Genomic DNA, 24,595 nt, shown 5'->3' with positions numbered 1-24,595 from the left:
CCTGAGGACGCACCCCAGATCGACAATTCTTCTGGCGAGATTGACCAATTCGGATAACATTCGTGTTGAAAATTCCGGTGCCTACGATCCCGCCCTACTTATCCTTGACAGTCGGGACCTTGCGTCCTACCCAAATCACGTACGGCCTTGGAAGACCCATGCTTCGTCCTATCCTCCGTATTTCCCAGCCAGGGGTTCCAAGCCAAAGTTGGCAACAAGCGTTGAGTCGGATATTAATAGTGATCGCCAGATTAATGACCCATCGGTCGGTTATCCATGACAAGTTCTTCTCATATATAATATACACTCCTCACTTGACATAAGCTTGACATTAGGAATTTCCAGAGTCCTCGTTACAACGAAGTTAAATTTCATTGAAGGACATTTAAAAGAATCATCTCAAGATTCAGTAGGGACGGGCACCACTGCAATTCAAGATAGCATATAGTAACCTAGGTTCATTTGTCCGACGAGCCAATGTAAATGAAGCGTAGAATACCAAAGAAACAAGCAAGTTCCTTATCCATTGGCCGTATCAATGTCAGAATCATCAGAATCGTCTAAAGGAATATACCGCCGACCTTCTCGCTACAAAGACACAATCATTAGACGCAAATATTGTCCAAGGATTGCATAGTACTCACAAAAGGAGATCTTCTCTGCCGTAAAGTAAGCGGGGGTGCAGAGAATGTATTAGTATGTGGGGTTGTCTGAATGTCTTGCTGTAGTGATGTTGTCGTCCGACAAGTCAGGTTTGTACTTGTCGCGGGCGGAACGTGTGCAGGTGAACAGATGGTGCTATTTTGCGGAGTCGGTTGTGTACAGGGAAGGATGTGCGATTCTGAGAGATGAGAAGGTCGGTGAACGGTGCTTGTAGTCATAGCAGTGTCAGATACTCTGGACTTTGATCCTGGAGTCATCACGGAGATGGGAAGCTGAGGTAGACGAGAGCGACGGGGTGTAGGAGCGAATACCGAAGGCCGTCTCCCTCGCAAGGAAGAAGTACGATCGCGAGTATCCACGGAAGGGACCTGCTTTGGGAGAGATGATTTCAAAGCATTTTGATTAGTGTGCTGCACGAGTTCAGCCAGAGGACGGCGAGGCGTCTTTGGATCTAAAGTTGTATTTACATGGGGAGTCCGCACGCCCATTCCGACCGGTGAAGACAAAGCAGTCGAGGAGCCCATAGCTGAAAGAGATTGTTGCTGTACAGGTACGAGTAATGTCGAGCTCCGTTTCGAGAGGGAAGAGCTGTGCGTCGTCAAAGACTTGCGTGTCGCACCTACAAGGCTACGAGGTTGTTGATCCCCGGGAATGCAGAATGTGTTCTCGTCCACACGACGCCGTTTCCTTCCGGACGGTGAGGATCGTTGTTCGCAAGGGACCACCAATCTGGTGGGTGAGCTAGACCGAGTGTCTGAGCTCTTCTCTGACGTCCGTTCTAACTGTCGGGGCTGTCCTATCGCTTCCTTGATAGAGTTGCGAGCTGCGTCGATGTGCAAGGGAACCGCCTGAAGAAGGGGCAGAAGGGGCAGAAGCGCCGAGAGAATAGTGCTCTGTTGGTCCTGAATCGTCTGGAGGGCCTGCGACTGACTCTGTAATGTCTGTGAATTGTTTTGATAAAGCTTTGCTTGTTCTTTAGAAAAACATTAACAGCGCAACGGTTCGTCGACTCACCAACTGTATAGTATCTATGCGCTTATCCAGACCATCCAGCCTCAGTTGCACACCTTTACAAAACTCCTCCATTCTTTCGGCCTGTGCGGGGCGCCCAGCCGTTTTCTGAATCTCGGTCTGGCATCGGTTGACTGGCGAAAAACGTAGATAAGAAGTAGGTATATGTTGGTGTAGAGATACCCACCCAAGTTATACATTTCATTTGTCAGCTCTTCGTGCTCTCGTTGGAAGAGCGCCCTCGTCAGACCCAGTTCCTGCTTCGCTTCGTCTACACCCTTCGTAAGCTTCTCCACTCGTTCAGAAAACTTTTCAAAATGCGCTTGGGTATCATGAAGGAGAATTCGTAGTGACGTCCCTGTCCTGTCGGTTGGCGCAATAGGTGGTAGAGGTATGTCTGAGCTCGGCGGTGCGGCCAATGTGTCTTTTCTCAGCAGGTGAGCCCACAAGACGGACGATGCTGGTGTGCGGCGTGAAGGTCCATGACATGGTATGGAATTGGAGGCAATGCGCGAGCTAGATGAAGAATCCATATCGACGTTGTGCAAGTCGCAGATTAAGACCTGTAGCCGTCTTCCATATATGGGAGCAAACTCATACAGGAGACAGGAATAAATTTAAAATACACATTAGTTACATGCGGTGGATATACAGTGCATTAAATAAATCATTATAGAGGTGGGAGAGGTCGACGACATTGCGGACAGATGTTCTAGACCAGCATATATATCAATAATATTCAAAATCCTGTAGATAACACTGACCTTAATAGCAAGCCACTGAGCGGAGGAAGTTCAATATCCATTGAAAAGAAACAGAGATAAACGACTAACTTTCTCAAGACATTCAGTATGCTGTGAGATTTTACGATGATCAGCGTCTCGCAACAAAAAAGAAACAGGCTGCTCACGAAAAGATGATGGCATGGCGCAAGGCTATAATTCTTCCTTGCAACAGCGTTTCCAACACCAGCCTGGACGGCATTTAAAATCCCACTTGCATCAATGCCTTTCGCTATTTTCCGTTTGTTCGCTGTGCTCCGGGTATCCCAGTCATCATGCTTTTCATCAATCGACTTCCTCTTCCGCAATAGAGGAGATTCTATTAAGATAGCGTCCAGACAGATTACGCAATCTCCGAGAGACTGTTCCGGCGCCTCAGGATCGGGGAGGGGCAATACCGGGTGATAGTCGTAGGCCTTCACAGCGGCGTACTGTAACATACAAGTGAATACACCTTGGCCCCTTCGTCCATTCAAAATCATGAGATACCTTTGCGGGGAGGAAGAAGGCTGGTCCGAGTTCATCTTGAAGGATGACTATCAAGGCCTGGAGGCATACAAAAGCAGCCAAATAACATGCCCAGGCTCCTGGGCGTGAGACCGACCATAGAAAGGAGGATGTGTGGAAACTTACATCGAGGATCGACATCTAGAACATTCTTTGGACAAGCAAGGAAATCTGACAGACAGTGAGTGAGGTCGTATATGCCCGGACACTACTCACACATTCCAAGGGAAAGCCTACAACCTGTCGTGGCTATTACGTATTCTTTCGAAAACCCACTTGAGCGACCCCGGCGGACGGAACGAATGATCTGAGGTAACCAGATAAACGAGTATGTGAGAGCAACGAACATGAGGGATAGCGTGGGCGACAGGATAACCCGAACGATGAACGTTAAAAAGAAGAACATAGTGATCCCTACGGAAATCGTTTCGATGTATGCACCAAAGAGTGATAAAGAACCTTACAAAGTCTGGCACCAGGATCGGATCTTAGATGCTGGATAGCAAATGCCCAAAAGGACAGACTGGGAGCTGCCGCCGTTGTCGCTGGATTTGGGGGAACCACAGGGGGTGGGACATTACCAGTACGTTCTTGCGTGATAGCGGTAGTTGGGGCAGGTACGGGATCAACGATGTCTTCGGGCATCTGAATCTGGTGTATGAGAACGGAAAATTGCTAGAAATAAATGTTATAAGTGAAGATGATGATGAACTGTATAACTCACCGCCTCGTACACAAACATAGTACAGGCCAAAAAAGCTGGCGCGGTAAGAGAGAGAGAAGGCCGACCTTCTGCAATTATAGCAAAAGTGATGTGACCAGCGAAAGAAACTGAATCAATGGTCGACTGTGTGAAGAAAGTCCACCGGGACACTCGCGATATCCCCGAGGGCGTCCGGCTCCGCTCCATTTGCCGCGCTAGGACAAAGAGAAGTATGAAATATATCACTGTTGCACTTCCTGCATCTACACGGAGAGATGAGAAAAACAAAGAAGGGTGATGGGGACACGCACACGTTGTGACTTTGCGGAAAAACGTGCGAGACCTGAGAAGACATCGTTACTAGATCGTCTAGTGGACTTGCTGAGATACAAACCTCAGTCCCTCGGTTTCTCGGATTTCAAACATGATACCGCATTCCTTGCTGATAAGGATGCCTGATACAGAAAGCTTGGGGGGAGACACAGTGGGAAGACCCTTCGGGTGCTGCATTTCTTCCTCCAGTTGCTGCATTTCACGCTCCGAGATACTGACTGGATCCATCTGCGCATACAGAGCGAATGGGCACGTCGAAGTTTCATCTGCTCGAGCAATTCAGGCATATAATAAGGGAAAAAGAGATCGCAAATACGTTGAGGCGTTGGTTCATGCTCGATGACACCTGCGTCAATCAAGTTCTTAAGTTTTTTCAGTTTCGATGCAAGCTCGGGCTCCACGAAGCGTGCAGTCTCGTTTTTCTGATTTTCTGGCACAAGGGAAGGTAACAATCTGATGTCTATGTTTCTTCTAGAAAAGAAATGGTCAAAATTAGATTGGAAAAAAGGCTGTCAGTGGACGTACCCCGATGGCTCTGCAAACCCATATATTGAGCCGTTGGGCATGAAGTGGACACCTTCGAAATCAAACTTCAAATCCTCCTTCGTATTTTCGTCGGTCAATTCTATTCGGCCCTGTGTAAGTGTCGGTGAAATATTTCCGGTCACTGGCAGAAAAGGCATACATTAATCAAAACAAGATCCACCGCTAATGTGTGGGGCTGCTTCTTCTCCGAAACGCTGAAGGATACTCTGCTGGAAGCGGTCCAGTTCCAGATTCCAGCCCTCTCGACAACCTCTGTTTCATTTACCTGGGCAATGAAAGACTCTGCAGCTTCCTTCCAAGAGTACGAAACTGTGGACAAGAAAGAGGGTGTGATATTGAAAAAGGCCGAGCTTCCTCGAATGAATCCAGTGACATTGGAGTAGTACGAGGAGTATAGAGGGTCCAAAGGCAGACGTACGGGAATGAATTCATGCAGTAAAGAAGTGAGAGAAGGCTCTCGATCTGGCTGCCGATGGAGATGAGAAAATCATACGGCATGATCAAACACAGTGCACACCACAGTGAAGTTTGTTTCAGTCCCGTTCATCCAGGCGGTAAAGTTGGAGAGCTGATACGTCAGTGACTGCAGCGCGTTCTGGTACTGGTGTCTTGCCAGAAATTCGTCGCCGTTGTGGCTGGTGAGCAAGAAGAGCATGACCATGAGAATGATAGCGGATGAGAACGAGCGCCGTCGCGGTTGCTGTGGAGGGACGCCGGCCTCCTCATCGCGAAGGGGGTCGTCCATCGACGTTAGCTACAAGCAGTAGCCGGCCAAGAGTGCTTAGTCATCTTGACTATTGCGCACGGCTTTTCAAATCCACAGAAACATTACTTTTGAGTTTGTACTAATAGTAATAACGTGTGCATTCCAACACGATTCAACGTCTTCGAGCCCAATTATGTTAGATGGGACGCATTGGTTCGACCGACTCCGCCCACAGTCAGTGTTACAGATTGTCACAACGTGACGCCACGCGGCGAGGCAGCATCACGCGACGCGTCTCTCAGTTCAACTCCCACAATATGGACTCACAGGGTGGTGGCATACGGTGGTCTTACTTCCACTCTGCCCTTCAACTTGCCGTTCGGCGCTCAGCAAGAAAATGGACGTGCGTCTCTCTCATCTGGTTAGTATTGTCGGCCTCACCGAGGATTTAGATACGAGGACTTTGCAGAATGTTTCCCAACCTATACTGAGGAAGATAAGGAAGGCTTTACCGCGATTTTCAATCAAATATCAGACTACATCGAGTCTCAGTCCTTCGTGAGTAATGCACTAAATCCGTGATATGCCCTGATGATGAGAAGCGAGATCTAGACAGACTATTTCGTACTGTCAACGTCCAGGAGAATATCGACATTCTACATTACATCATCAATAAGGCTAAGGAGCGAAAAGAAGCGGGCATGGAGCGCAATGATGAATGGAGAGAGGACCTAGAGCCTCGAGTAGCTATCGCTGCGAGAACGATTCCTAAATTGGAGGAGGAGAATGCCCGACTACGAGAAATCCTATCTCAGATGAGAGTATCGACTATCTTTTTGTGCTATCATTTTTCTGATTCTTCTGGAACCAGATTGAACAAGAGAATAGTGCTTTAAATGCTCAGTTGCAGGACCGAGCAAAACGAACTGACGAAGTTGATGAGCAAACGCTCAGGCTGCTCAAGACATTGGACGAAGTTGATACGGTTTCGAAAGTCAGAATCTCACGATCTTCGAAAGATTTTGAAAGAATGGAAAACATTGCCATCTGAGGAATTAGAAACGTGGACGAGACAATCCATGGAGTCCACCAAGCTCGTTATGCGCCCATAACCTGTTGTCCTGACATGATCATCTCTGGAATGGATTTCATCTCTTATCTGTCTGCATCGTATCTTCAATTCGTTAATGTCACCTAACTCAAACTGTTTTTTCTAAGCCATCATAATACATAAGGACGCCCGACCCGCTGCTTCCCCTTTCCTCTCTTCCTGACATGCATTATTTGGATAAAGTCACTTCGTTCCTTCTCTTCGTACACATTGGCACCTTACTGGCTACCCAGAGGAGAATGAATGACTTACGCTCCCGCTTTGGCCCTACCATAAGCAGTGTAGTCTGGACGATGAGTCTGCTTCCTGTATTACACCCCTACATTCGTGATCACGAGAATCCGCACTGGATATCCATCATCATCTGTTAAATCTGTACTTCTGTAAGCTTGGACTGTGTGCAGAAGCACTGTTCACCTCAGACGAAGCGCTTGAATAGTAGCAAATATTGTGAAAGAACTTCTAAAGGCTTTATTCCCTCGTTGCGGCATGGGAGCAATATCGGCAGGGTAAGTGCTAGTAACGATGACATTGTTAAGAGTGGAAGTGACCTTTCTCTTGTAATAACAAAGGAAATGCGCCGCTGAGCGTCATTGCTGGGAAGGTCGTTTCATCAAGCTTTGGAAGATGCAGGTGCTCTACCCTAGTACGTTGTTCCGCCGGAAGGCGACGATAGCTTCAGTCACCAACTGCGGTTCAGGACCATCGAGGTTCCTATCTTTCTGTACTGTTTCATCTTTGTCAAGGATGCAGACATCAATCTGATCGCATTTTCTACCGGAAGGGCAGCTCCTGCCGGACCAGGACAGTTTGACGCGCTGCACTCGTATCCCACCTTCTCCAAAAATTCCTATTCAAAAACACCAACAACAGTTTCTTGACCAGCCTTGTGGTCATGAGCAAGATCGAGGTGATGAAGCAGCTCGTACATCTCGACGTCTGGCGCCTCGTGGCAACCCTCCTTTCACTAAAGGCGCTCATGCTGTTGGCAGCTTATCAGCCCCAAAGAAGTCGGCGAGACCCCTCTCTTCACGCGGATATTGTTGTAGGTGAAGAGTTCGTTCGGAGTCTAGAGGACATATATACAGAAGATGCAATACCGTGGTCATTGCCGTTTGCGATCATGATATCAAACACATCCTCTCGGAGGTTCTGGTCCAGGACGCTGACGAATGTAAAGTAATAAGAACAACATTATGAGAACTCAGTCGGCACAGTAAAAGGTGAAAACGACTGTGTTGATATGATACTGTACCTAAAGTAATAAGAACAACGTTATGAGAACTGTCGGGATAAGTAAGTAGGTGAAACGACTGAGGATGCGGTAGTGACTATGAGGTATATATGGGCGGTATGAAGTATAGGAGGTCGGGAAATGAAATATGAGTAAGTAGGCGGGAAAGAATCGGGTGTACGTGTCTCGTTCAACAGAATGCTGATGGATTTCGAATAAGTATAGACTAGGTGGGTCAGCACGAGGCTATAATTAGTAACAGATGCTAAGCGCCGGATCTGCCGGTGCGTCAAAGCTCCGTCTCATACGCGTCCAATGTTATGACTTTGCTGCAACTTGCACAATGCATTCACGGTGTATCACGTTTCGTAGCCTTGGAAATATTTAAACATACCGATGCTTTACTGGAGGTTTCGCTGTCTACCGTCTTCCGAGTTTGCCGATGATCTATATCAAAACTTCCAACAAGCCCTTTGTGCAGCGCCCATATAAGCGCCAAAATCGAATGCAAATCTCTACCCTTGACGGCATTCGGAGGTTCGCCGAATCCTTCATATAACAAGATCTCGATGACTCGGCTCTCTTCCCCATACCAATGCCTATCTTCAATCTCTTCAAAGGGAAACCGGATGTTGAGGAGATCAAGAAATCATTCCTCCAAGAAGGACACCATGCCGGCTTACTAGTCACTGCTGAACTAGAAAAGGCACTAGTCGATTGCAAGACAAAGGTTGAACGTATTGCAAAGGAATGCAAGGCGAAGAATCGAAAGTTCAGGTTCGTTATCGACTATTCTTCGCAGCCTGGTTCCAGCTCCAAATTTTACATAGAGATCACGAGTTTGATCTACAGCATGACAAATTTCGGTGCCTTCATGGACTTGCGAGCGACCAAACATACAATCCCTCTGATGTACTCCGCGTGGCCCAGATCTTTGACAATCCTCAGTTTTTCATCGATGGCGCATCTTCGAATGATATAGTTCAGGGTGCTATTGGTGACTGCTGGTTTGTCTCCGCATTGGCAACAATGTGCACGTCCCCAGGGTTGGTGGAAAAATTCTGTGTTGCCGTAAGTATACTTCTTGATAAAGGTAATAAGCATCTCATTTGCGTATTCAGAGAGATGAAAAGATTGGGGTATATGGATTCATCTTCTTCCGCGACAATAAATGGGTAAATGTGGTCATCGATGAGTAAGTGGCTTTTCTCCCTTTTCATTCTGCCAGTGGTTTCAATTCTGCGTAGTCTGCTCTATACGTCTATCCCCAAATTCGAAGAGCTGGGTGGAGCCGAAAAGCAGCTATATCACAACGACAAGGCGCTCTACAACAGATCCTCACGCAAAGGGAGCGCTACCCTCTACTTTGCCAGATCTGGTACCGATGGGGAGACATGGGTGCCGCTGATCGAAAAGGCGTATGCGAAACTCCATGGGAGTTACAGTGCTTTGAGCGGTGGCTGGGCCTGCGAAGCCGTTGAAGACCTCACGGGGTACGTTCCATGACTCAATCACCCTAACTAAACGTACGCTAATTTGAGCGCAGTGGCGTAACATGTTTCATCCCTGCAAATGTGCATCTGATACTTTTCTTCTGTACGACTGTAGCTAACGCTATCTCCAGGACATCCTTGATCCCGATCTTTTTTGGACAGAAGAGCTGCTCAAGGCCAATCATGATCGTCTCTTTGGGGTCGCATTCAATGACCTTGACTCTAGTCGTAGCGGGGAAGATTACATCAAAGTCAGCGGTTTGATTGGAGGCCATGCCTACTCTGTTCTCAGAGCAGTTGAATGCAAAGACAAACGTTTCGTTGTCATCCGAAATCCGTGGGGCAACTCTGAGTGGACTGGTCCATGGTCAGACGGCTCGAAACAATGGACACCCGAATGGCTTGAGATGCTTCCCCAACTTGAACATTCCTTTGGAGACGATGGCCAATTTGTCATGGAGTGTGCGTTCCTTCTTTATATCCGATTTCTCAGATTTCGCTCATCTTTGCGACCTTTATGCAGACAGGGACTTCTTGGAGTGTTGGGAGCAGATTGACAAAACCATTTTGTTTGATGAAAACTGGGTCATGTCCTCTCAGTGGCTTCATGTACCAGCGCGCCCACTTCCCTCGGCCTGGACGTACGGGGATGTATCATGTACGTCTTATTTTCCTTTTTTATTATAATGTGCTACACTGAGTCTCTGCTATAGTCACTATCACGTTGCCTGCTGCTACCAAGGCGATGATTGTTCTGTCGCAGTTGGACGATCGTTACTTCGAAGCTATATCAGGGCGCTCGCACTGGACCTTTGATTTCGTGGTGTTTAAAAAAGGAGATAAGAATCTTATTGCGCAATCTTCGGCATCTAGGCTCCTCACGCGAAGCGTAAATGTCGAAGTGAATTTGGAGGCGGGGTCGTATGTTGTACACGTGCGTACTTCTTGTTCTCGGCGGGGGTTTATTCTGAATTTTTGACTCAGGTTCGTCTGGACCGTTTCGTATATCGCCCGTCGGTAAGGCTGGCACACTACACTATCTTTCTGCGACGTCTACTTATAGAAGAATGAGTAGACATACCTTCAAGAAAACGTTGAGACTTGGAATCCTCGCTTTCTTTCGAGGGTGCTCGCCGAGCGTGCCAAGAGCCAGTCCATTGCTATGAGTAGGTCACCAGCCATGACATCTTATTTAACTGATCGTTTTTCTCTCGTAGACTTCAACGCAAGGTATTCTTCTCACCTCTCCATGTTATTATTTTGACGGGTTATCAACATTTGTAATAGCTCGCAGGCCCAGAATTTGCCCATTCCTTTGGATATCCTGGCTGGACAAGACTTAGCTGAATTAGAGCAGAAAGCTTTAGCAGTCAGGAAAGCAGAGGAGGAGAAAGCTGCCGCGAAAAAGGTCGCCGAAGAGAAAGTGACAATCGAGGAAGAGACCGGAAAGAGCGAAAACCCAGTAAAGGAAAGCACCAAAGAAGAGACAAAAGATAGCGCTGTTGCCGAGAAGGGACAGACAACAGACGAAGACAAGGACCGGGAGAAAGGGGAGATCGAAAAGGAGAAAGCAGGCGAGGACGGTGTTGTCGATGCCATCCCCACAGATAACGAACAAAAGGCCGACATTGACAAGATTGAAGCTGTCTCCCAACCCTCCGACGATGACAAGACAAAGATCGCCAGGGCTATTACACAGGGGTCTGAAGAAGACTCGATTTTCCTTGGCCTTCGGGTCTACACGTTCAAGGATGCCCCCGCCGAAATTTGCGGCCAGCTGAGGCATGAGATGGAGCTGTCTCCTGCGCTAGCTTTGTAAATTTATTAATATTACCGACTTGGCATGTACTACACTACCATGTCAATATCAGCATATATTACCACTCTCCATCATCAGATTCGAGATCTTTCAATGCCATGGACGAGTTTACCAAAGACGGAAAGCCTGAAAGTAATCTCGATCCCCTCCACACACATTCAGATTTCGGAATCGGTGGTTGAAAAACTGTCGTCTTCATGCAACGTAGTATCCTGAAGAGCTTTCAGCTGGGATTAGCAGGCAGAGAAGGCAACGACTTACGCAGGATTCAAGACGCTTTGCAGCCGGATATTGTCGGTTTTTTCGTTGAGTATCGGCTGCAGGCGCCAATCGCGGGGGTTACAGGGAGCTTGTGCCTGATACGGTTTATACGCTCTTCTAAGGATTCAAGGTTATCGGGTGTAGAGAGTGAGAATAAAGACGGATCGGGAGGTGTCTGTATTTTCGGTTCATTACATTTATGGGGCTGAAGGAGGGAAATGATTACGCGCTTCAAAGTCCACATACAGTCGCCAATCAGGAGGCTGCCTCAAATTGAGAGAGAGGGCTCCACGGTTCTTCATTTTCTTTATTCGAGAGTTATAACGATCATGACCACGGTTGATGATTGTCAGTGCATTTTGCAAGTTCTGATGCATTCGTACTTGGGCATCGTGGTAATCTGATAAAGTCGCGCTGAGATAGGGAGCTAGCGTCTCTGTTTTAACATTGATAGTGATAGACTCGGGTGCTTTGATGGCTAGTACCGGCTTCTTCAGTTTTCGCAAATTGGATAAATGATGAGCTGCGGCTACAGGCAGGACCTGTGGGAGACTATTAGATGCTCGTTGACGAAGGATGGTGGTACTAATGATGGTATCCGGGGAGGATAACGATAAGGTGGGAGACATCTTCAGGCCAGACAGTTCAAGAATAAACTCCAGTGCTCGATTTGTCCAATTATGCTTGAGATCTCGTCCCTTGGAGTCGAGGAGGGCTATGAGTTTTGATGTGGAAAGAGAACCGTACTTGGACGGGGCGATCATCTGCTTCACTAGATTAGTCTTGTGTGTATGGTTAGCGACTTGTGGAAACGAAGGAGCCAAGACTCTACCCGTAACGTGCTAAGATCTCGACTGCGCTGTAGGATGAGGGACGCAGTGCGAACCCAGCCGTTCTTCGCATATTTCATAGATTCAAGTCGAGAAGCATAGTTCCCAGATAGTTGGGATATATTACTCTAAACGAACGTGTAAAGACCAGTTAACGAGGCCAGATAGAGAACATACCAAAGTGGCATTAGTAGCCGATACCGCGATGAACAACGCGTGAGTTGAAAGGCAGACAACCATACGCATAAACCTAATGAGATTTGATCCAAATCAGAACGAAAGACGCGTAATAACGCCTGAATAGCTACTTTTCACCCTCGCACTGTTCCAGGAGTGACTTCCTAACAACGACGTCTCTCCACCACCAAGCCACATTCGCGGTTGGAGATTCTGCGTCAGCAGATGAGGCAATAGCTTGATGTCTCAAGTTCTCAATGTACTTTGCTAGTGAGTTTCGAAACGTCGTGGTGTCTGCTGGCTTGAGACAAGGATACGAGGGCAAGATCTACCAAATTTCGGTGAGACACTAGAGGAATCTTATAATTGGCAGGTACCTTCTGGACGCGTGCTTTTGTTCTCTCAATCTTTCCGACCAGAAAATAGAAGATATCCTGCGTGGATCTTGCACGATCTCGCAGACCACGCGTTCGGGAATTGAAGACGTTGATATCGTACTCTGGGTCATTGACGTGTGGATACTCGAGGATATGCAGATGAACTAATAGCAACAGTGGAAGAGGAAGCTGGAAAACAGAGTTGTCCATTGCCCGTTCGCGGGAAAGCGTGATCGCAGTAAGTGAGCAAGAGGTGATGGCCAGACTGGGAACAAAACGATGACCATTTAGGTCATCTGCTCCTGCTCTCGCACGATGTAGGGAATACAATTCTATTTCCGCTGGATCTCTTGTCAACACATTGGTCGTGCGCAGCTGCCGCTCTTCTTCGTAAGCCTCGGATGACAGCTGCTGACAGAGATGACCCACTCCACTCATGGTACCCACTCTATCTTTGAGTTCCTGTATAAAACTATGGCCAAGTCAACTCTTTTTGTCCATCTTCCCATACAATGAAGGTACTCGTCCTAGGGTAAGTCTACCCCCTACCATTGCTGTGTTTCACATCTGACAGAGACTCCAGCGCTTCTGGATTCATCGGCTTCCCTGCTGCCCAAGCACTTGCACGCGCAGGCCACATTGTCTACGGTCAAACCCGCTCTGCCCAAAAAGCCAAGCAGCTCTCCGCTGAAGAAATCATACCCATCGTCGCTGAGCCGGTCTCACCCAAATGGCTCAACATTGTCCCTACGCTCGACGTGATCATTGAAGCTATCGGTGGGAGCGCCAAAATAGCCTTCCTCTCAGCCGAGATTCTGCAAGCTGTCATAGACACCGTCAAGTCTTCCCGCGACCCCAGCGCGCCAAAGCTCACGTACATATACACTTCTGGGACTTGGGTTCATGGCGACAACCGCACCGATATTGTCACCGACACCAGCCCACTGACCAATCCTGTCGAGTTAGTTAAATGGCGTCCTGCCCATGAACAGCGGGTCATGAAAGAGCCAACCTTGAACGGCATCGTTATCCGTCCCTCGATGCTTTATGGGCGTTCCGGGTCTATTTTTGCGACCTTGTTTGGAGAAGCGGAGAAAGCAAAGAAAGAGGGAAGGAAGTTGACCTTTGCGGGCAGGCCGGGAGGGAGGTTCGCACTGGTTCACGCAGACGATTTGGCGGATTTGTATGTAAGAGTAGCAGAGAAAGCTGCAATCTGCGGGGGAAAGGCATTTGATGCTGCGAATGATTTCACTGAGTCGGTTGATGAGATTTTGGCAGTCGTTGCAAAAGTTGCAGGCGTGGAGGACGGTTTTGCGTACAGGGAACCAGCAAACCGTAAGCTTTATCACTCTCTTTGAAACTCTCTTGACATTTTCCCTTAGCTTTCGAGAGTGCTGTGGGAACGACAGCTCTGCTAAGACCGTACCTTGCTCGAGCACTTGTTGGATGGCAGCCACGAAAAATGGGACTCGTGGAGGGTATTGCTGTATATTATGCTGCTTACTTGGTCTCCCTATGAGATCTTGACGTTAGCAACCAGGAATTACATGCTTATTTAAAATAACACCGATGTACAGTATGTAGTAAGACTTTTCGGAGAATCCGCTTGGAGGGCAAGACTGCCATAGATAAATTGGCTTCACCAATGTCCAAGTCCCAAGGGGGTTGGAATGCAAAATTCTCGTTCAGCACGCAGGTCAGGTCATGACCCCTTAAGATAGCGGCGGTTTTCGTAAGGTAGTGTTTGTGCTGTCAGTGGGCGTGAGAACTATCGAGATATCTTTCTAAACAGGGAAGCGCCGTCGATTTGATGTCACCTACTCCCGCTCATTGCGATGATGGGCGTAATGGATGAATCTCTGACCTTGTTTGTGTTGAGATTTGGACTGTATCCAGAGTACATGCTTGTAAGACCTTTAGTCTTTGGGTTACAAACTCCTGAGGAGTTTCCCATTGACTTCTCATATTTACACTAGACTACTCCTTTCCTAGTAGTTTCTATCTAACTCCTTCAATTTCTCTCGGATTATTTCCTTTACTCATCATGCCGGAATGCCGGATTGCTCGAATTCTCTCGCAGATTCCAACAGTTTGATGATGGGAAAGGTGAGAAACAGCTATGAATTTCTCCTGTCCCTTGATTAACCTGGGTAAGCTGTGACCGGTTCGGATACCGACAGGAGCAAACGCACCATGACTTGCTTGCGAGCACGATGCAATACGTTTGCGACAGCAGACTCCGCCTTCACGAAAGAAGGGAATGAAGGAAAGCTCAGTGTGTTCGTTCCAACTGTTTCGTTGCATGGACAGCCCCTTATCAGATGCTGGGTATAGCCATGTTCCAGGATCATTCACGAGATGGTATCCCGTGGGTGCTACATCGAACGTGTGATATAAATACCTACGCGATGACTGAGATTGATCAACTTCAAATAATTCTTTGTATCCATGCTGATTTACGCGCACGATCAATTGACATGCATCTTTCTCCGTAAAATCCATGCCCGTCGATACTATCTACGTCTGATGTTTCACCGCCAGAATGAGAATGTTTTTGGTTTTGCCCGATGAGGACGGAGAACTACGTACGATTGATCCGATGGATTCAAAGTGTATGAGTTCTATATTTATTTTGATGATCTTACCTCCGCCAAAGCGCCGTGGTTTCCCCTGGACCGTTTATTTTCAGCCATGCTTCGCGATGACAAGTTCTTCAATTTCCACGATTCTACGCCCACACCCTAAAGCAATACTCTCACCTTGCCTACGGTATACTTTGCTTCTTTCCTACTACTTTCATTAGCTCATTCATCGCTACATATCGCCAGATCTAACTCCGGCTTGTAGAACCTTATCCAAGAAGGGGGAGGGGAGTTCATCATTGCAACAAGTTCTTGAGCCTTGTGCTTTGATCATCTCTTCCACAGCCGCGCATACATCTTTACTCACGCTTAAATGACACCAGTTCCATCCTAGTCAACTGTATATAAGTCGCTCCCCGTCTTCCTTTCTCCTCATCATGGCGACAAAAGCTGCTGCTACACAGTACGTCGCTGACTTCCGATTTCTCCTATTGGATTAACATTGGCCCAGTTTCCTTCAGTTCCGGATCCAGTACTCCAGCATTGGTGCGATGGCTTCCATGTTTTACTTACCTCACATTGATCAGTGCTGCAGCGCTCATCTACTATGACTACGCTTTGACTTTCCCCACAGAGGTCAAGTACGTGTGGGGCTCAAAGTTCAGGTTGTCAACTGTTCTATATATCTTTTGTCGTTACGCTCTTGTTGCGAACGTCCTCTATCTCCTAGCTATAGCCAAGAAATTAGGCGCCAGGGTATTGTATCTTTTTGCCATATATTCTATTCGTTGTTCTCACCTTGGACTTTTTAGCGAGTTTCTATACTTTGCGCAAGGATAACAACAGTGTGTTGATTCAGGAGGTCAAACTAGTTGCGATACATGGTATAAAATCATCGGGGCACTTAGCGTTTTGGGGCGAGCCGCTATCATTGGTGCGTAATGCAATCTTTGCGACTGAACCGACCCGGTTCAAATATGCTTTAGTGGCTTTCACTGGCCGCACATATGCCATCTTTGCTAGGAGCAGAATTATTCTGTTTTACCTTGTCGCCATTGGCTTGACATGTGTCATACTCGACATCGTTAGTCTGTTCTACTATTTGCACCATATACCGTGATTCTCATTGTTTGGAATGTTAGATGCATGTTCCAGGACTCAAGTGCGTCGGATCATCTAGCAATCCTCTGTGCGTCCCCTCTGCCCTCGGTCTCAACTTCTGTTAGCTGACAACGTGCTGAATTTAGTGGTAATGACATCTTCTTGCTCTCAATGAAAGCCACTGAAGTCTCCGCCGCAGCAAATTTACTCCTCTCGATACTGATGGTCGTTTTTGAGTATTCATCTGCGATATTGATGACGATCCGAAGCATTCAAGCGTTTAAAGTTGGGGGTCCCTGGAAGGCTCAACGACGGGGTTTCGCATATCTTGTTTTCGAGCAAGGTCATTTCCATCGTTACTACCTGGCTATGTGATTCTTACACGCGTTGTTCGTTGAAGGCATCCTCTATTTTGGGTGAATATCTATTTGTTAGCCATGAACTGGGCTAGGGCTGAGACGGCAATTCACCGACAGTTTCGTCTCGTTGTTCACGACTGCGGCTGTCATTTTGAACTCGGTGAGCTTGCCCTTACGTGGCGTCTTCATATTAACGTCTTTATCATACTCACGGAGTACATATGTAGGTCGCACCGGTAGGTCAGGTACTCTCCTCATGCTAACATTAATTAATTCTTCGCTTTCTAGGCGGGATTTTTCCAGCGACTACTTAATGCATTGACACTTCCGTAAGTTCGTCTACGATCTTCAAGGCTACTAAAATCACAGAACTCTCCTAGACTTTCGGGTCTACTAACCGCCCGCTTCCTCCTCCGCCTCCGCGTGTGGGAACACAAACAGTCCGTCGCATTGATCGGTGGAAATAACTCGCGGCATACACAGACCATGGAATTCCGTGCTCCGTCACTGGTTGATGAGTTTGGTGAAGATCCGGTGTCAGTGGCAGCACGCCAGGATGAGTACATGTTAGAGGAGAGTAGGAAGGTATCCCAGGAGAATATGCCATCTACCTCGAGCATGGTTCCTGGGTATCATAAGACGTCGAAGATGACTACTGCTCATACTGAGAGCAGTGGATAGTTCTCAGCTAGTAGGAAAATCGCTATGCTAAAATTTATCTTTCATTGTAATTGGATATTACAATAGATACGACACTCGCTATGCTAATGTCTAGGTATAGACTCGAACCATCCGGATCGACTGTTATCGAGTTTCAAAGGCACTGCCCCAGACTGATTCGAGCCTAGTCTAGGTGGTCCTATAAAAAGTTGTATGAGCGTTCCTAGGATCAGCGTAAATCCACTGCATGATGGCAACACACCGACAAACAGCGACAATCCAGGCATCCTCATATTCGCTGTAATACCCCGCCAAATTTTCCGGGGGGTACAGATTTGGGGTACACTGTCAAGACAATTACTCATCGGATGTATGCATTCTTCCGTGTCTTGTACTGCTACATTCGCTTGATCTTGTTATTGGCGTATCTTCTTCCACGGTATGAATGGTAACGGGCCTTCAAATAACATTACAGCTACCTTGGCGCATCGTAACTCAGCACAGCTTGGTTCCTCGTTCAGCGTTCCCTGAACCGGCTACACTTCGGTAGAGAAAATGGCATAAAAGGAGTCGTTTTCTACGTTCCTTCTCGCCTCTTCATGTCCCCCACGTATACGGCAGATGCTGCTACCCAGTAAGTCACTTTGGATTTTTTTTCTTTTATTCTCAGGCTTGACATTCATTCAGTTTTCTCCAGTTCCGGATTCAGTACTCCAGCATTGGTAACGTTTGTCCTCATACTGGTAATTCTTTGACGCCGATTTTCTTAGCTCTGCTCTACTATGACTATATCCCGACCTTTCCGATGGAAGTCAAGTACATGTGGGGCTCAAAGTTCAGATTGTCAACTATTCTGTACATTTGTTGTCGCTATGCTCTGATAGCGAACGTCCTCTATCTTCTCGCTATAGCCGAAAAACTAGGTGCCAGGGTAATATTTACAGCTCTCCTTGTGCTGATTTGTTCTTCTGAATTCCCTCTTTTCAGTACGCTCTTTTCATTTGAAAGTCATCAAACCAATTTTCTTCCAGTTGTGATACATGGTACAAAATCATCGCGGCACTGAGCGTTATTGTGCGTGCTGCCGTATTGGTACATGCTGTGAATTTACGTGTTCGATGGTGACGATGAACTCTCAGTTCATCTAGTGACGTTTACTGCGCGTACATATGCCATCTTCTCTCGGAGTACAATCGTTCTGATTTACCTCACTGCCATCGGATTGGCGTGCATCATACTCGATATTGTTTGGCTTTCAATACCGTCGCATCGGCGTATATGCTAAACAGGAACGATAGATGCATGTCCCGGGTGTGAGATGCATTGAATCAACAAGCGATCCTTTGTACGTCCTTTATGTATTTCTTTTTAGTTACCGCTTATGTCCGTTTTAGTGGTATTCGTTCTTACCGGCGGATGCAGAGAGCAGTACTAAATGCTTTACTACAGAGTCTACTCCTCTCGATATTTTTGGTCGTGTTTGAGTACTCGTCTGCAATACTCATGACAATCCGAAGTATCCAAGCGTTAAGGATTGGTGGACCTTGGAGCATTCAACGCCGGAGGCTTATATACGTGATATTTGAGCAAGGTTTAATCCTACACTCTAAATGGTGGTTAGATTCTTTCTTACGAGCGACTCTTTGCAGGCATGTTCTACTTTTGGTGAGCCCCGGCTTAGTTAACCATCCTACGCATTCGAGACTCAGGCAGAGGGGGACAGTGTTGTCACATTATTCACAAAGGCAGCTGTTGTGCTGAATTTCGTGAGTTCACGTTCCACAGTGCTTTACGTTTACCAAGATTTACAGGTTGCCCCGGTAACCGTGTTCTATATTGAGTATCAATTCTATTTATTCATCCGTTGTCTTCAGGCGGGATTTTTCCAGCGACCACTTAACGCCTTGACGCTTCCGTGAGTTCTTCTACCCAATAAGATTCACGATTTCATGTCGATGCCACGTAGACTCTCGGGCTTACTTACTGCTAGATTCTTGCTCCGACTCCGCGCTTGGGAGCACAAACAGTCCACATTGATGACCAGCAGCAATCAACGGACATCTTCGAATCAGATACCATCGATAGAATTCCGTGTGCTGTCCGTGATAGACGAGTTTGGTGAAGATCCAGTTTCGGTGGCGGAGCGTCGTCAGTCTGAGGGTGAGAATGTGTTGGAGGTACAACGGGGCACAAGTACTGGTTACGGTGAAAACAATGAATAAATAGTAGTGAGGTATACACTGTCTCGGATCTTCTAACAATTATCAGTTTAGATATGCAGCTAGATAGCCGTAACCCTAACAAAGTAACAATCTAGTGCAACACCGAGATTACTGGGATCCTTACTGATATGGTCTCCCACCACTACCAGCCCGCATTCTTTGTGTTTCTCATCATACCCGTACAATGCGATCCTCCGATTAGGCATTTGCCTAGCTGTAAACCCGTATGAAGCCCCGGTTTCGTTCTTAGGATCGGTGTAATTCCACCACGTAAGCACGCCAGTGGATGACAGAGACATCGTCATGCTCATGCTCTTCCCATCCAATCCAGAACACTTCCCTTTTAGATATCCCACACTTCCTGATTTCCATGTACCTCCGATGGAGAAGACGGCTCCACTATTGCTCTTACGGGGAGTGGCGAGTAGGACGTGGCCAATGTCACTGCCTAACCCGAGATGACTAAAACCAAGCTCTGAGCCGTCAGCGAAACGGATTTTGTACAAGCATTTGGTGGAGAGTTTATCGCCGAGAGAATCGACGAGGTCCTAAGAAACGTATGTATACATTTAACCTATACGATGATGGAAAGAGACGTACCCCACTAGTGTCTGTCGCAGTTTCCGAAGTATTTTTGCTTCCTGCAGCGGTAGTACCAACGCCGAGACCGACAGCTATCGTTCCATTCGTCTTTGTATCGGGAACGGTAGTACTAATAGAACCAGAGGTCGGTTTGGTTGTTGGCATTCCATCAGTGGGCTTGGTATCTGTTCCAGGGAGAGGCGAGCCCGGTAATGTTGGGTAGGGTTTTTCCGAAACTGGACACTCCTTGCTGGGGATAGGCTTGTCTAGAGGCAGACATTCGAGAGGAGGAGGATTAGTTGGAGGTGGGCATGCTGTTGGTGGTGGACAAACGGGAGGAGGGTTAGTTGGTGGCGGACAAACGGGAGGAGGGTTAGTTGGTGGCAGGCACTCGGGAGGAGGCTTGGTCGGTGGCGGACAAACGGGAGGAGGCTTGGTTGTTGGCGGGCACTCGGGAGGAGGCTTGGTCGGTGGCGGACAGACGGGAGGAGGGTTGGTCGGTGGTGGACAAACGGGAGGAGGGATAGTTGGTGGTGGGATAGTTGGTGGTGGACAAACGGGAGGAGGGTTAGTTGGTGGTGGCTTTGTTGGTGGTGGACAAACGGGAGGAGGCTTAGTCGGTGGAGGCTTGGTAGGAGGCGGATTAGTTGGCGGCGGATTAGTCGGTGGAGGGTTAGTCGGTGGTGGACAAACGGGAGGAGGGATTGTTGGTGGTGGACAAACGGGAGGAGGGATAGTTGGTGGAGGGATAGTCGGTGGCGGGCATTCGGGAGGAGGGATTGTTGGTGGTGGACAAACGGGAGGAGGGATAGTTGGTGGAGGAATAGTTGGTGGTGGGTTAGTCGGTGGTGGGCAAACGGGAGGAGGGTTAGTTGGTGGTGGGATTGTTGGTGGTGGACAAACGGGAGGAGGGTTAGTTGGTGGTGGCTTTGTTGGTGGTGGACAAACGGGAGGAGGCTTAGTCGGTGGAGGCTTGGTAGGAGGCGGATTAGTTGGCGGCGGATTAGTAGGAGGCGGTTTAGTCGGCGGCGGATTAGTAGGAGGCGGTTTAGTCGGCGGTGGTTTAGTTGGCGGCGGATTAGTAGGAGGCGGCTTAGTTGGCGGTGGTGGCGGCTTTGGCGGTACCACTACTGGTGGAGGTGGAGGTGGAGGTGGAGGCGGCTTAGTCGGCGGTGGAGGCGGCTTTGGTGGTACCACTACTGGTGGAGGTGGAGGTGGAGGTGGAGGTGGCGGTCGACAGATAGGAGGTGGCGGGCACAAAGGTGGTGGGGGGCAAGGTGGCGGGAAAGGCGGTCGAGGGAAGGGGGGGGGGCATAGTGGCGGTGGCGGGCAACCAGGTCCAAATGGTGGAGGTCCAAACATCGCAGGAGATGATGACAATTTTGGTTTCTACAGTCACATATAAAGTCGCATCTTTCTAGTTCGGTGTTTTTCAGTAGGTTAGGGGCGTGTATTCCATCTGTCCAGCGCTGTTAGAATATATCCGACATAGAAGGAACAATATACCTTGTCAAAGAACGTTTTCGCGCAAAATTTCTGCCGCATACTCGCACTGTCTAGCCACTGCACGATTTCCTTGACTGACGGAATCCTCCTATGTTTCTGGGCGCTCGCTCCCTCACACTGCGATCTTGACAACCCTGAAATCACTGGAAGTCATCCTCACAAAAAGGCGCGCGCAAAGCTAGTCATAGGAACCCTGACGAACATCTTACAGCTGAAATGGAAACCAAAACCTCGTGCATGTGAACCTGGACGTTATCAAGAAATCTAAGTGCTCAAAATAAGATGATGGCGGCTAAATTCTTCTCCCAATGAAATTGGGCAACTACACCATTAAGAGACGCTTAGTTGATGCCAAAGTTGATCAATAAAATGACACACCGTGGATCTTATTCTTGACATATCGGAACAGAATTCGATGTGGTATTTTGAGTAAGCGCTAAGATCTAGGTACTTACATGGCATCGATGTGGCGTTTTTTCATCGGGGTTGATGTTCTTAAACATCGCAAGTAAAGGGTTCTATACCTTGCGGAGAACTGACAGCTGTCGGAACCGTGAATAAGACAGGTCCGTTTCAAAATTGAGAAAGTCGCTGGCAAGTCATGAAGGATCAGTGACATGGGAGCAATAGCCTGGCTAGACACCGTTCCTAGCTTTTACCACAGCAACATGACACATGTACACGCAAAAATCAATATCAAAACTGGCGACTGAGGAAGGGGAAGAATGTCCCTTTTCATGCTTTCGAACGAGTTGGAATACGAGTAAATAGATACAGAGCACCTAGAATTTTGTCGTAATCGGAGCCATCCTCACAAACTGACAGTCCAACGGAATATGCTCTCCGGACCGGTCCTCCACAAGCGTCGACTCGTTCCTCCCAAGATCAACCACCACCAGTCCAACATCCTTCGCGTCTTTATTACGCGCATAAAGTGCAATTCTGTTCCCGGCAAGCTGCTTCCCTGTGAATCCCCACGGAGGCGAATCGTACCACCCCAAAGCCGGGAGACTGCCCGTCGACAAGGTCAAGTTCATCTTGAGTACTGTGCCGTCCTCCCTGCTCTGCAGCCCTTTCAGGTATCCAACGTCTCCAACGGTCCATGGTACACCGTTTTTGCTATCGTCTTTTGGTACGAACCGGAAGAGGGCCCCAGCATTGGAGGGCATGGGCGCGCAGACGGCTTTGGCGCTGGTGATGGACATTCCGGTCGGCGCGTATCCGAGTTCACTGCCGTCGGCGAGGCGGATCTTATAGTAGTGTTGGTTCTCGATGTTCTTGCCGTCAGAATCGATAAGGTGCTATCGTTTGGCTTCAGACATTTCGACGAGGACGTGAATAGTGAGGAGACCTACGGCTTTCTGAGACATGTTTGATTGGATGAGAAATGCGTTCCGACTTGTATCGTAGGTGGGAAATCGGGCTTTGTCCCAATGTCATCTTCTCTGTTTTTTTATTCCTGTCGGCGGGTATGTTTCGCAAATAATTTCTGATTGTCACACATCTTAATCATTCACATTTTTTTAGATGATCTACGTGCATTTCCGCTGTCAGATCTAGCGCGTTCAGTCACGTTCAGCCTCAAGGTGAGTGCGGTTCTATTCCGTTGATGAACTGGTATCTATTATTGATGAATATTGAATGACTAGTCGCTCCCGGCTGGATCGCAGAACTGAAAAATGGGCGTCGTGGCAGGGTCGCCTGACTGACTTTGGACAAATTGACAAAACCAGCGCCCTAATGATTCATACACTGCGCACTAACTTCTATGATGAAAAGGAAAGAGTAAGGTACGCTATCGATTAGAATTTTGATTTTGGAAACTAACCGACAGGTAGAATGATCACCTCCTTGCTTACTGGAACTGTATGACTGCTTGTCGCAGCATCGCATTTCTCAGCGTTATCTTTTAAACGACTCCATCACATCTTTCTCTTCCCGCAATGGCGGCTCCTGCCATACCTCCACCCCCCAAGAACAAGTCTGGCAGACTATCGGATGGAACATATGTCATTGTTAACGTCGAGCACAAGACGGTTATTGACCAAGATTTGGGAGACCTGAAGTTCGTCCAAGGTGAGCGTATACTATGTGCCGCTAAATCTATTGTCTGAATATGAGTTCGGTGCTAGGTTATACTGCAATTAACGACCATAAGAATCAACAGGTATATGCTCCAGCCTTCAATACATGAATTAGTACTGACTCGTGGGAAGTGGGAAGTCACGGCGTTTGGCGCAGGATACGTAATTCGAAGTAAATTCGATGGCGCATACCTTACCGTCGACTCAGCCATCGCTGACAATGTTGCTATTGTGACTAGTCCTTTCCCTGTTGCTTGGGACCTGCATGCTCAAGACGAGGAAAATCTCATCTTCCAGTGGGTTGACCTGTTCTCATCCTTCTGTACACGCCGTTCCTCAATAAGCTGTACAGAATACGATGGCCCAACTCCAAGTTTGGTTATGACCTTGATAAGAACACGCCTGGTACCAGAGTACGTCGTTTTTCTCGTGTCTTAATCATACGACGAGTTGATTCGTGATTCTCTCAGATCCGTTTGAAGACCCATAGTGGGCGTCCCCAGCTGTGGCAATTCAAGAATACGGCTGCGAAGAGAGATCAAGGGACTGGTACAGGCACTGGAACTGGAACTGGCACTGCTACGACAGCGCCGAAGAAGACAGATTGTCCACCAGTGCCCACAAGTAGTGGCACCGGCACCGGCACCGGCACCGGTACGGGTACGGGTACGGGTCCACCAAAGCCTCCTGTCGTCCCACTTCCCGACAAGAAGCCAGATCCTGAATGCCCGCCAGGAACGAAGGAGCCCACGGGTACTGGCACTGGCACTGGCACTGGTACGGGTACGGGTACCCCAATCGTCACACATCCTGACAAGGACAAGAAGCCATCTCCCATTCCACAGCCCCCACCACCAACGAAAGACCCCCCCAAACCAACTGACCCCGCGAAGAAACCTGACGGAACGAAGGATCTTCCCAAACCCTCTGACCCACCGCCAAAGAA

General features: G+C 48.0%; 13 protein-coding genes across 13 annotated transcripts; 7 read left to right on the top strand and 6 right to left on the bottom strand.

Annotated features, from left to right (window-relative positions):
• Positions 1 to 527: 527 nt before the first annotated feature.
• BT62DRAFT_242538 (uncharacterized protein) lies at positions 528 to 1,630 on the bottom strand. The gene has a single exon (XM_043180192.1). It carries the CDS (start codon positions 1,185 to 1,187, stop codon positions 606 to 608), a length of 582 nt encoding a protein of 193 aa, XP_043037929.1. The 5' UTR covers positions 1,188 to 1,630; the 3' UTR covers positions 528 to 605.
• Positions 1,631 to 1,638: 8 nt separating this feature from the next.
• On the bottom strand, positions 1,639 to 2,207 carry BT62DRAFT_900058 (uncharacterized protein; the record flags this gene model as incomplete). The annotated part of the gene is made up of 2 exons (XM_043183396.1): positions 1,639 to 1,808; positions 1,862 to 2,207. 2 exons carry the CDS (start codon positions 2,205 to 2,207, stop codon positions 1,639 to 1,641), a joined length of 516 nt encoding a protein of 171 aa, XP_043037928.1.
• Positions 2,208 to 2,261: 54 nt separating this feature from the next.
• BT62DRAFT_987876 (uncharacterized protein) lies at positions 2,262 to 5,316 on the bottom strand. The gene is made up of 15 exons (XM_043190084.1): positions 5,063 to 5,316; positions 4,685 to 5,011; positions 4,525 to 4,634; positions 4,316 to 4,470; positions 4,061 to 4,265; positions 3,978 to 4,009; positions 3,688 to 3,929; positions 3,428 to 3,638; positions 3,180 to 3,377; positions 3,090 to 3,134; positions 2,946 to 3,040; positions 2,585 to 2,887; positions 2,508 to 2,528; positions 2,439 to 2,453; positions 2,262 to 2,386 (listed from the first exon to the last, which is right to left on the bottom strand). The coding sequence occupies exons 1-15, from the start codon at positions 5,288 to 5,290 to the stop codon at positions 2,345 to 2,347; spliced, it is 2,229 nt and encodes a 742-aa protein (XP_043037927.1). The 5' UTR covers positions 5,291 to 5,316; the 3' UTR covers positions 2,262 to 2,344.
• A 227-nt stretch (positions 5,317 to 5,543) lies between these two features.
• Positions 5,544 to 6,357, top strand: BT62DRAFT_952212 (uncharacterized protein; the record flags this gene model as incomplete). The annotated part of the gene is made up of 5 exons (XM_043188227.1): positions 5,544 to 5,654; positions 5,704 to 5,809; positions 5,854 to 6,072; positions 6,123 to 6,227; positions 6,271 to 6,357. Coding segments are annotated over exons 1-5 (603 nt in total), but the record flags the coding sequence as incomplete, so codon positions are not given.
• Positions 6,358 to 7,906: 1,549 nt separating this feature from the next.
• BT62DRAFT_242257 (cysteine proteinase) lies at positions 7,907 to 10,403 on the top strand. The gene is made up of 11 exons (XM_043180191.1): positions 7,907 to 8,373; positions 8,427 to 8,667; positions 8,718 to 8,791; positions 8,844 to 9,089; positions 9,143 to 9,170; positions 9,221 to 9,551; positions 9,613 to 9,747; positions 9,803 to 10,023; positions 10,074 to 10,106; positions 10,165 to 10,255; positions 10,307 to 10,403. Exons 1-11 carry the CDS (start codon positions 8,192 to 8,194, stop codon positions 10,351 to 10,353), a joined length of 1,629 nt encoding a protein of 542 aa, XP_043037925.1. The 5' UTR covers positions 7,907 to 8,191; the 3' UTR covers positions 10,354 to 10,403.
• Positions 10,404 to 10,894: 491 nt separating this feature from the next.
• Positions 10,895 to 12,854, bottom strand: BT62DRAFT_934083 (uncharacterized protein). Its single transcript, XM_043186672.1, has 7 exons — positions 12,554 to 12,854; positions 12,308 to 12,504; positions 12,177 to 12,249; positions 12,002 to 12,127; positions 11,400 to 11,951; positions 11,170 to 11,344; positions 10,895 to 11,120 (listed from the first exon to the last, which is right to left on the bottom strand). Exons 1-6 carry the CDS (start codon positions 12,761 to 12,763, stop codon positions 11,177 to 11,179), a joined length of 1,326 nt encoding a protein of 441 aa, XP_043037924.1. The 5' UTR covers positions 12,764 to 12,854; the 3' UTR covers positions 10,895 to 11,120; positions 11,170 to 11,176.
• BT62DRAFT_934082 (NAD(P)-binding protein) lies at positions 12,853 to 14,173 on the top strand. Its single transcript, XM_043186671.1, has 2 exons — positions 12,853 to 13,085; positions 13,137 to 14,173. Exons 1-2 carry the CDS (start codon positions 13,066 to 13,068, stop codon positions 13,909 to 13,911), a joined length of 795 nt encoding a protein of 264 aa, XP_043037923.1. The 5' UTR covers positions 12,853 to 13,065; the 3' UTR covers positions 13,912 to 14,173.
• A 1,207-nt stretch (positions 14,174 to 15,380) lies between these two features.
• On the top strand, positions 15,381 to 17,448 carry BT62DRAFT_952203 (uncharacterized protein). Its single transcript, XM_043188226.1, has 12 exons — positions 15,381 to 15,598; positions 15,647 to 15,681; positions 15,731 to 15,896; positions 16,008 to 16,069; positions 16,122 to 16,219; positions 16,278 to 16,324; positions 16,383 to 16,579; positions 16,637 to 16,652; positions 16,713 to 16,755; positions 16,823 to 16,831; positions 16,884 to 16,924; positions 16,976 to 17,448. The coding sequence occupies exons 1-12, from the start codon at positions 15,573 to 15,575 to the stop codon at positions 17,274 to 17,276; spliced, it is 1,041 nt and encodes a 346-aa protein (XP_043037922.1). The 5' UTR covers positions 15,381 to 15,572; the 3' UTR covers positions 17,277 to 17,448.
• A 312-nt stretch (positions 17,449 to 17,760) lies between these two features.
• On the top strand, positions 17,761 to 18,381 carry BT62DRAFT_241895 (uncharacterized protein). The gene is made up of 3 exons (XM_043180189.1): positions 17,761 to 17,889; positions 17,943 to 18,186; positions 18,243 to 18,381. Exons 1-3 carry the CDS (start codon positions 17,855 to 17,857, stop codon positions 18,258 to 18,260), a joined length of 297 nt encoding a protein of 98 aa, XP_043037921.1. The 5' UTR covers positions 17,761 to 17,854; the 3' UTR covers positions 18,261 to 18,381.
• Positions 18,382 to 18,405: 24 nt separating this feature from the next.
• On the top strand, positions 18,406 to 19,708 carry BT62DRAFT_241618 (uncharacterized protein). The gene is made up of 7 exons (XM_043180187.1): positions 18,406 to 18,600; positions 18,650 to 18,846; positions 18,905 to 18,920; positions 18,979 to 19,021; positions 19,067 to 19,075; positions 19,130 to 19,170; positions 19,222 to 19,708. The coding sequence occupies exons 1-7, from the start codon at positions 18,554 to 18,556 to the stop codon at positions 19,475 to 19,477; spliced, it is 609 nt and encodes a 202-aa protein (XP_043037920.1). The 5' UTR covers positions 18,406 to 18,553; the 3' UTR covers positions 19,478 to 19,708.
• Positions 19,537 to 21,421, bottom strand: BT62DRAFT_1008083 (uncharacterized protein; the record flags this gene model as incomplete). Its single annotated transcript, XM_043177412.1, has 2 exons — positions 19,537 to 20,025; positions 20,078 to 21,421. The coding sequence occupies 2 exons, from the start codon at positions 21,419 to 21,421 to the stop codon at positions 19,537 to 19,539; spliced, it is 1,833 nt and encodes a 610-aa protein (XP_043037919.1).
• A 756-nt stretch (positions 21,422 to 22,177) lies between these two features.
• Positions 22,178 to 23,019, bottom strand: BT62DRAFT_1077761 (uncharacterized protein). The gene is made up of 2 exons (XM_043179333.1): positions 22,921 to 23,019; positions 22,178 to 22,866 (listed from the first exon to the last, which is right to left on the bottom strand). The coding sequence occupies exons 1-2, from the start codon at positions 22,933 to 22,935 to the stop codon at positions 22,348 to 22,350; spliced, it is 534 nt and encodes a 177-aa protein (XP_043037918.1). The 5' UTR covers positions 22,936 to 23,019; the 3' UTR covers positions 22,178 to 22,347.
• A 242-nt stretch (positions 23,020 to 23,261) lies between these two features.
• Positions 23,262 to 24,595, top strand: BT62DRAFT_241598 (uncharacterized protein). Its single transcript, XM_043180186.1, has 7 exons — positions 23,262 to 23,355; positions 23,404 to 23,641; positions 23,698 to 23,732; positions 23,782 to 23,945; positions 24,002 to 24,062; positions 24,120 to 24,426; positions 24,477 to 24,595. The coding sequence occupies exons 2-7, from the start codon at positions 23,509 to 23,511 to the stop codon at positions 24,530 to 24,532; spliced, it is 756 nt and encodes a 251-aa protein (XP_043037917.1). The 5' UTR covers positions 23,262 to 23,355; positions 23,404 to 23,508; the 3' UTR covers positions 24,533 to 24,595.

This window comes from Guyanagaster necrorhizus (genome assembly GCF_019112545.1).
Source record: "Guyanagaster necrorhizus MCA 3950 unplaced genomic scaffold BT62scaffold_18, whole genome shotgun sequence".
NCBI lineage: Eukaryota > Fungi > Basidiomycota > Agaricomycetes > Agaricales > Physalacriaceae > Guyanagaster > Guyanagaster necrorhizus.
Note: the sequence above shows the minus strand (reverse complement) of the source record. Positions and strands in the feature narration are given on the sequence as shown.

Coding starts and splice junctions, on each gene's coding strand:
- BT62DRAFT_242538 (XM_043180192.1), bottom strand. CDS start 1,187: ATGGGCTCCTCGACTGCTTTGTCTTCACCGGTCGGAATGGGCGTGCGG.
- BT62DRAFT_987876 (XM_043190084.1), bottom strand. CDS start 5,290: ATGGACGACCCCCTTCGCGATGAGGAGGCCGGCGTCCCTCCACAGCAA. Junction 5,012..5,062: donor CTGAAACAAACTTCACTGTG/GTGTGCACTGTG, acceptor CTCCATCGGCAG/CCAGATCGAGAGCCTTCTCT. Junction 4,471..4,524: donor GGGTTTGCAGAGCCATCGGG/GTACGTCCACTG, acceptor TTTCTTTTCTAG/AAGAAACATAGACATCAGAT.
- BT62DRAFT_242257 (XM_043180191.1), top strand. CDS start 8,192: ATGCCTATCTTCAATCTCTTCAAAGGGAAACCGGATGTTGAGGAGATC. Junction 9,552..9,612: donor TGGCCAATTTGTCATGGAGT/GTGCGTTCCTTC, acceptor ACCTTTATGCAG/ACAGGGACTTCTTGGAGTGT. Junction 10,256..10,306: donor GAGCCAGTCCATTGCTATGA/GTAGGTCACCAG, acceptor TTTCTCTCGTAG/ACTTCAACGCAAGGTATTCT.
- BT62DRAFT_934083 (XM_043186672.1), bottom strand. CDS start 12,763: ATGGACAACTCTGTTTTCCAGCTTCCTCTTCCACTGTTGCTATTAGTT. Junction 12,250..12,307: donor GAACAGTGCGAGGGTGAAAA/GTAGCTATTCAG, acceptor AAATCTCATTAG/GTTTATGCGTATGGTTGTCT. Junction 11,345..11,399: donor GACTGTATGTGGACTTTGAA/GCGCGTAATCAT, acceptor CCGAAAATACAG/ACACCTCCCGATCCGTCTTT.
- BT62DRAFT_934082 (XM_043186671.1), top strand. CDS start 13,066: ATGAAGGTACTCGTCCTAGG. Junction 13,086..13,136: donor ATGAAGGTACTCGTCCTAGG/GTAAGTCTACCC, acceptor CAGAGACTCCAG/CGCTTCTGGATTCATCGGCT.
- BT62DRAFT_952203 (XM_043188226.1), top strand. CDS start 15,573: ATGGCGACAAAAGCTGCTGCTACACA. Junction 15,599..15,646: donor ACAAAAGCTGCTGCTACACA/GTACGTCGCTGA, acceptor ACATTGGCCCAG/TTTCCTTCAGTTCCGGATCC. Junction 16,220..16,277: donor CATGTGTCATACTCGACATC/GTTAGTCTGTTC, acceptor TTGGAATGTTAG/ATGCATGTTCCAGGACTCAA.
- BT62DRAFT_241895 (XM_043180189.1), top strand. CDS start 17,855: ATGTCCCCCACGTATACGGCAGATGCTGCTACCCA. Junction 17,890..17,942: donor ACGGCAGATGCTGCTACCCA/GTAAGTCACTTT, acceptor ACATTCATTCAG/TTTTCTCCAGTTCCGGATTC.
- BT62DRAFT_241618 (XM_043180187.1), top strand. CDS start 18,554: ATGCATGTCCCGGGTGTGAGATGCATTGAATCAACAAGCGATCCTTT. Junction 18,601..18,649: donor GAATCAACAAGCGATCCTTT/GTACGTCCTTTA, acceptor TGTCCGTTTTAG/TGGTATTCGTTCTTACCGGC. Junction 19,171..19,221: donor CTTAACGCCTTGACGCTTCC/GTGAGTTCTTCT, acceptor GATGCCACGTAG/ACTCTCGGGCTTACTTACTG.
- BT62DRAFT_241598 (XM_043180186.1), top strand. CDS start 23,509: ATGGCGGCTCCTGCCATACCTCCACCCCCCAAGAACAAGTCTGGCAGA. Junction 23,642..23,697: donor AGACCTGAAGTTCGTCCAAG/GTGAGCGTATAC, acceptor GTTCGGTGCTAG/GTTATACTGCAATTAACGAC. Junction 23,733..23,781: donor ACGACCATAAGAATCAACAG/GTATATGCTCCA, acceptor ACTCGTGGGAAG/TGGGAAGTCACGGCGTTTGG.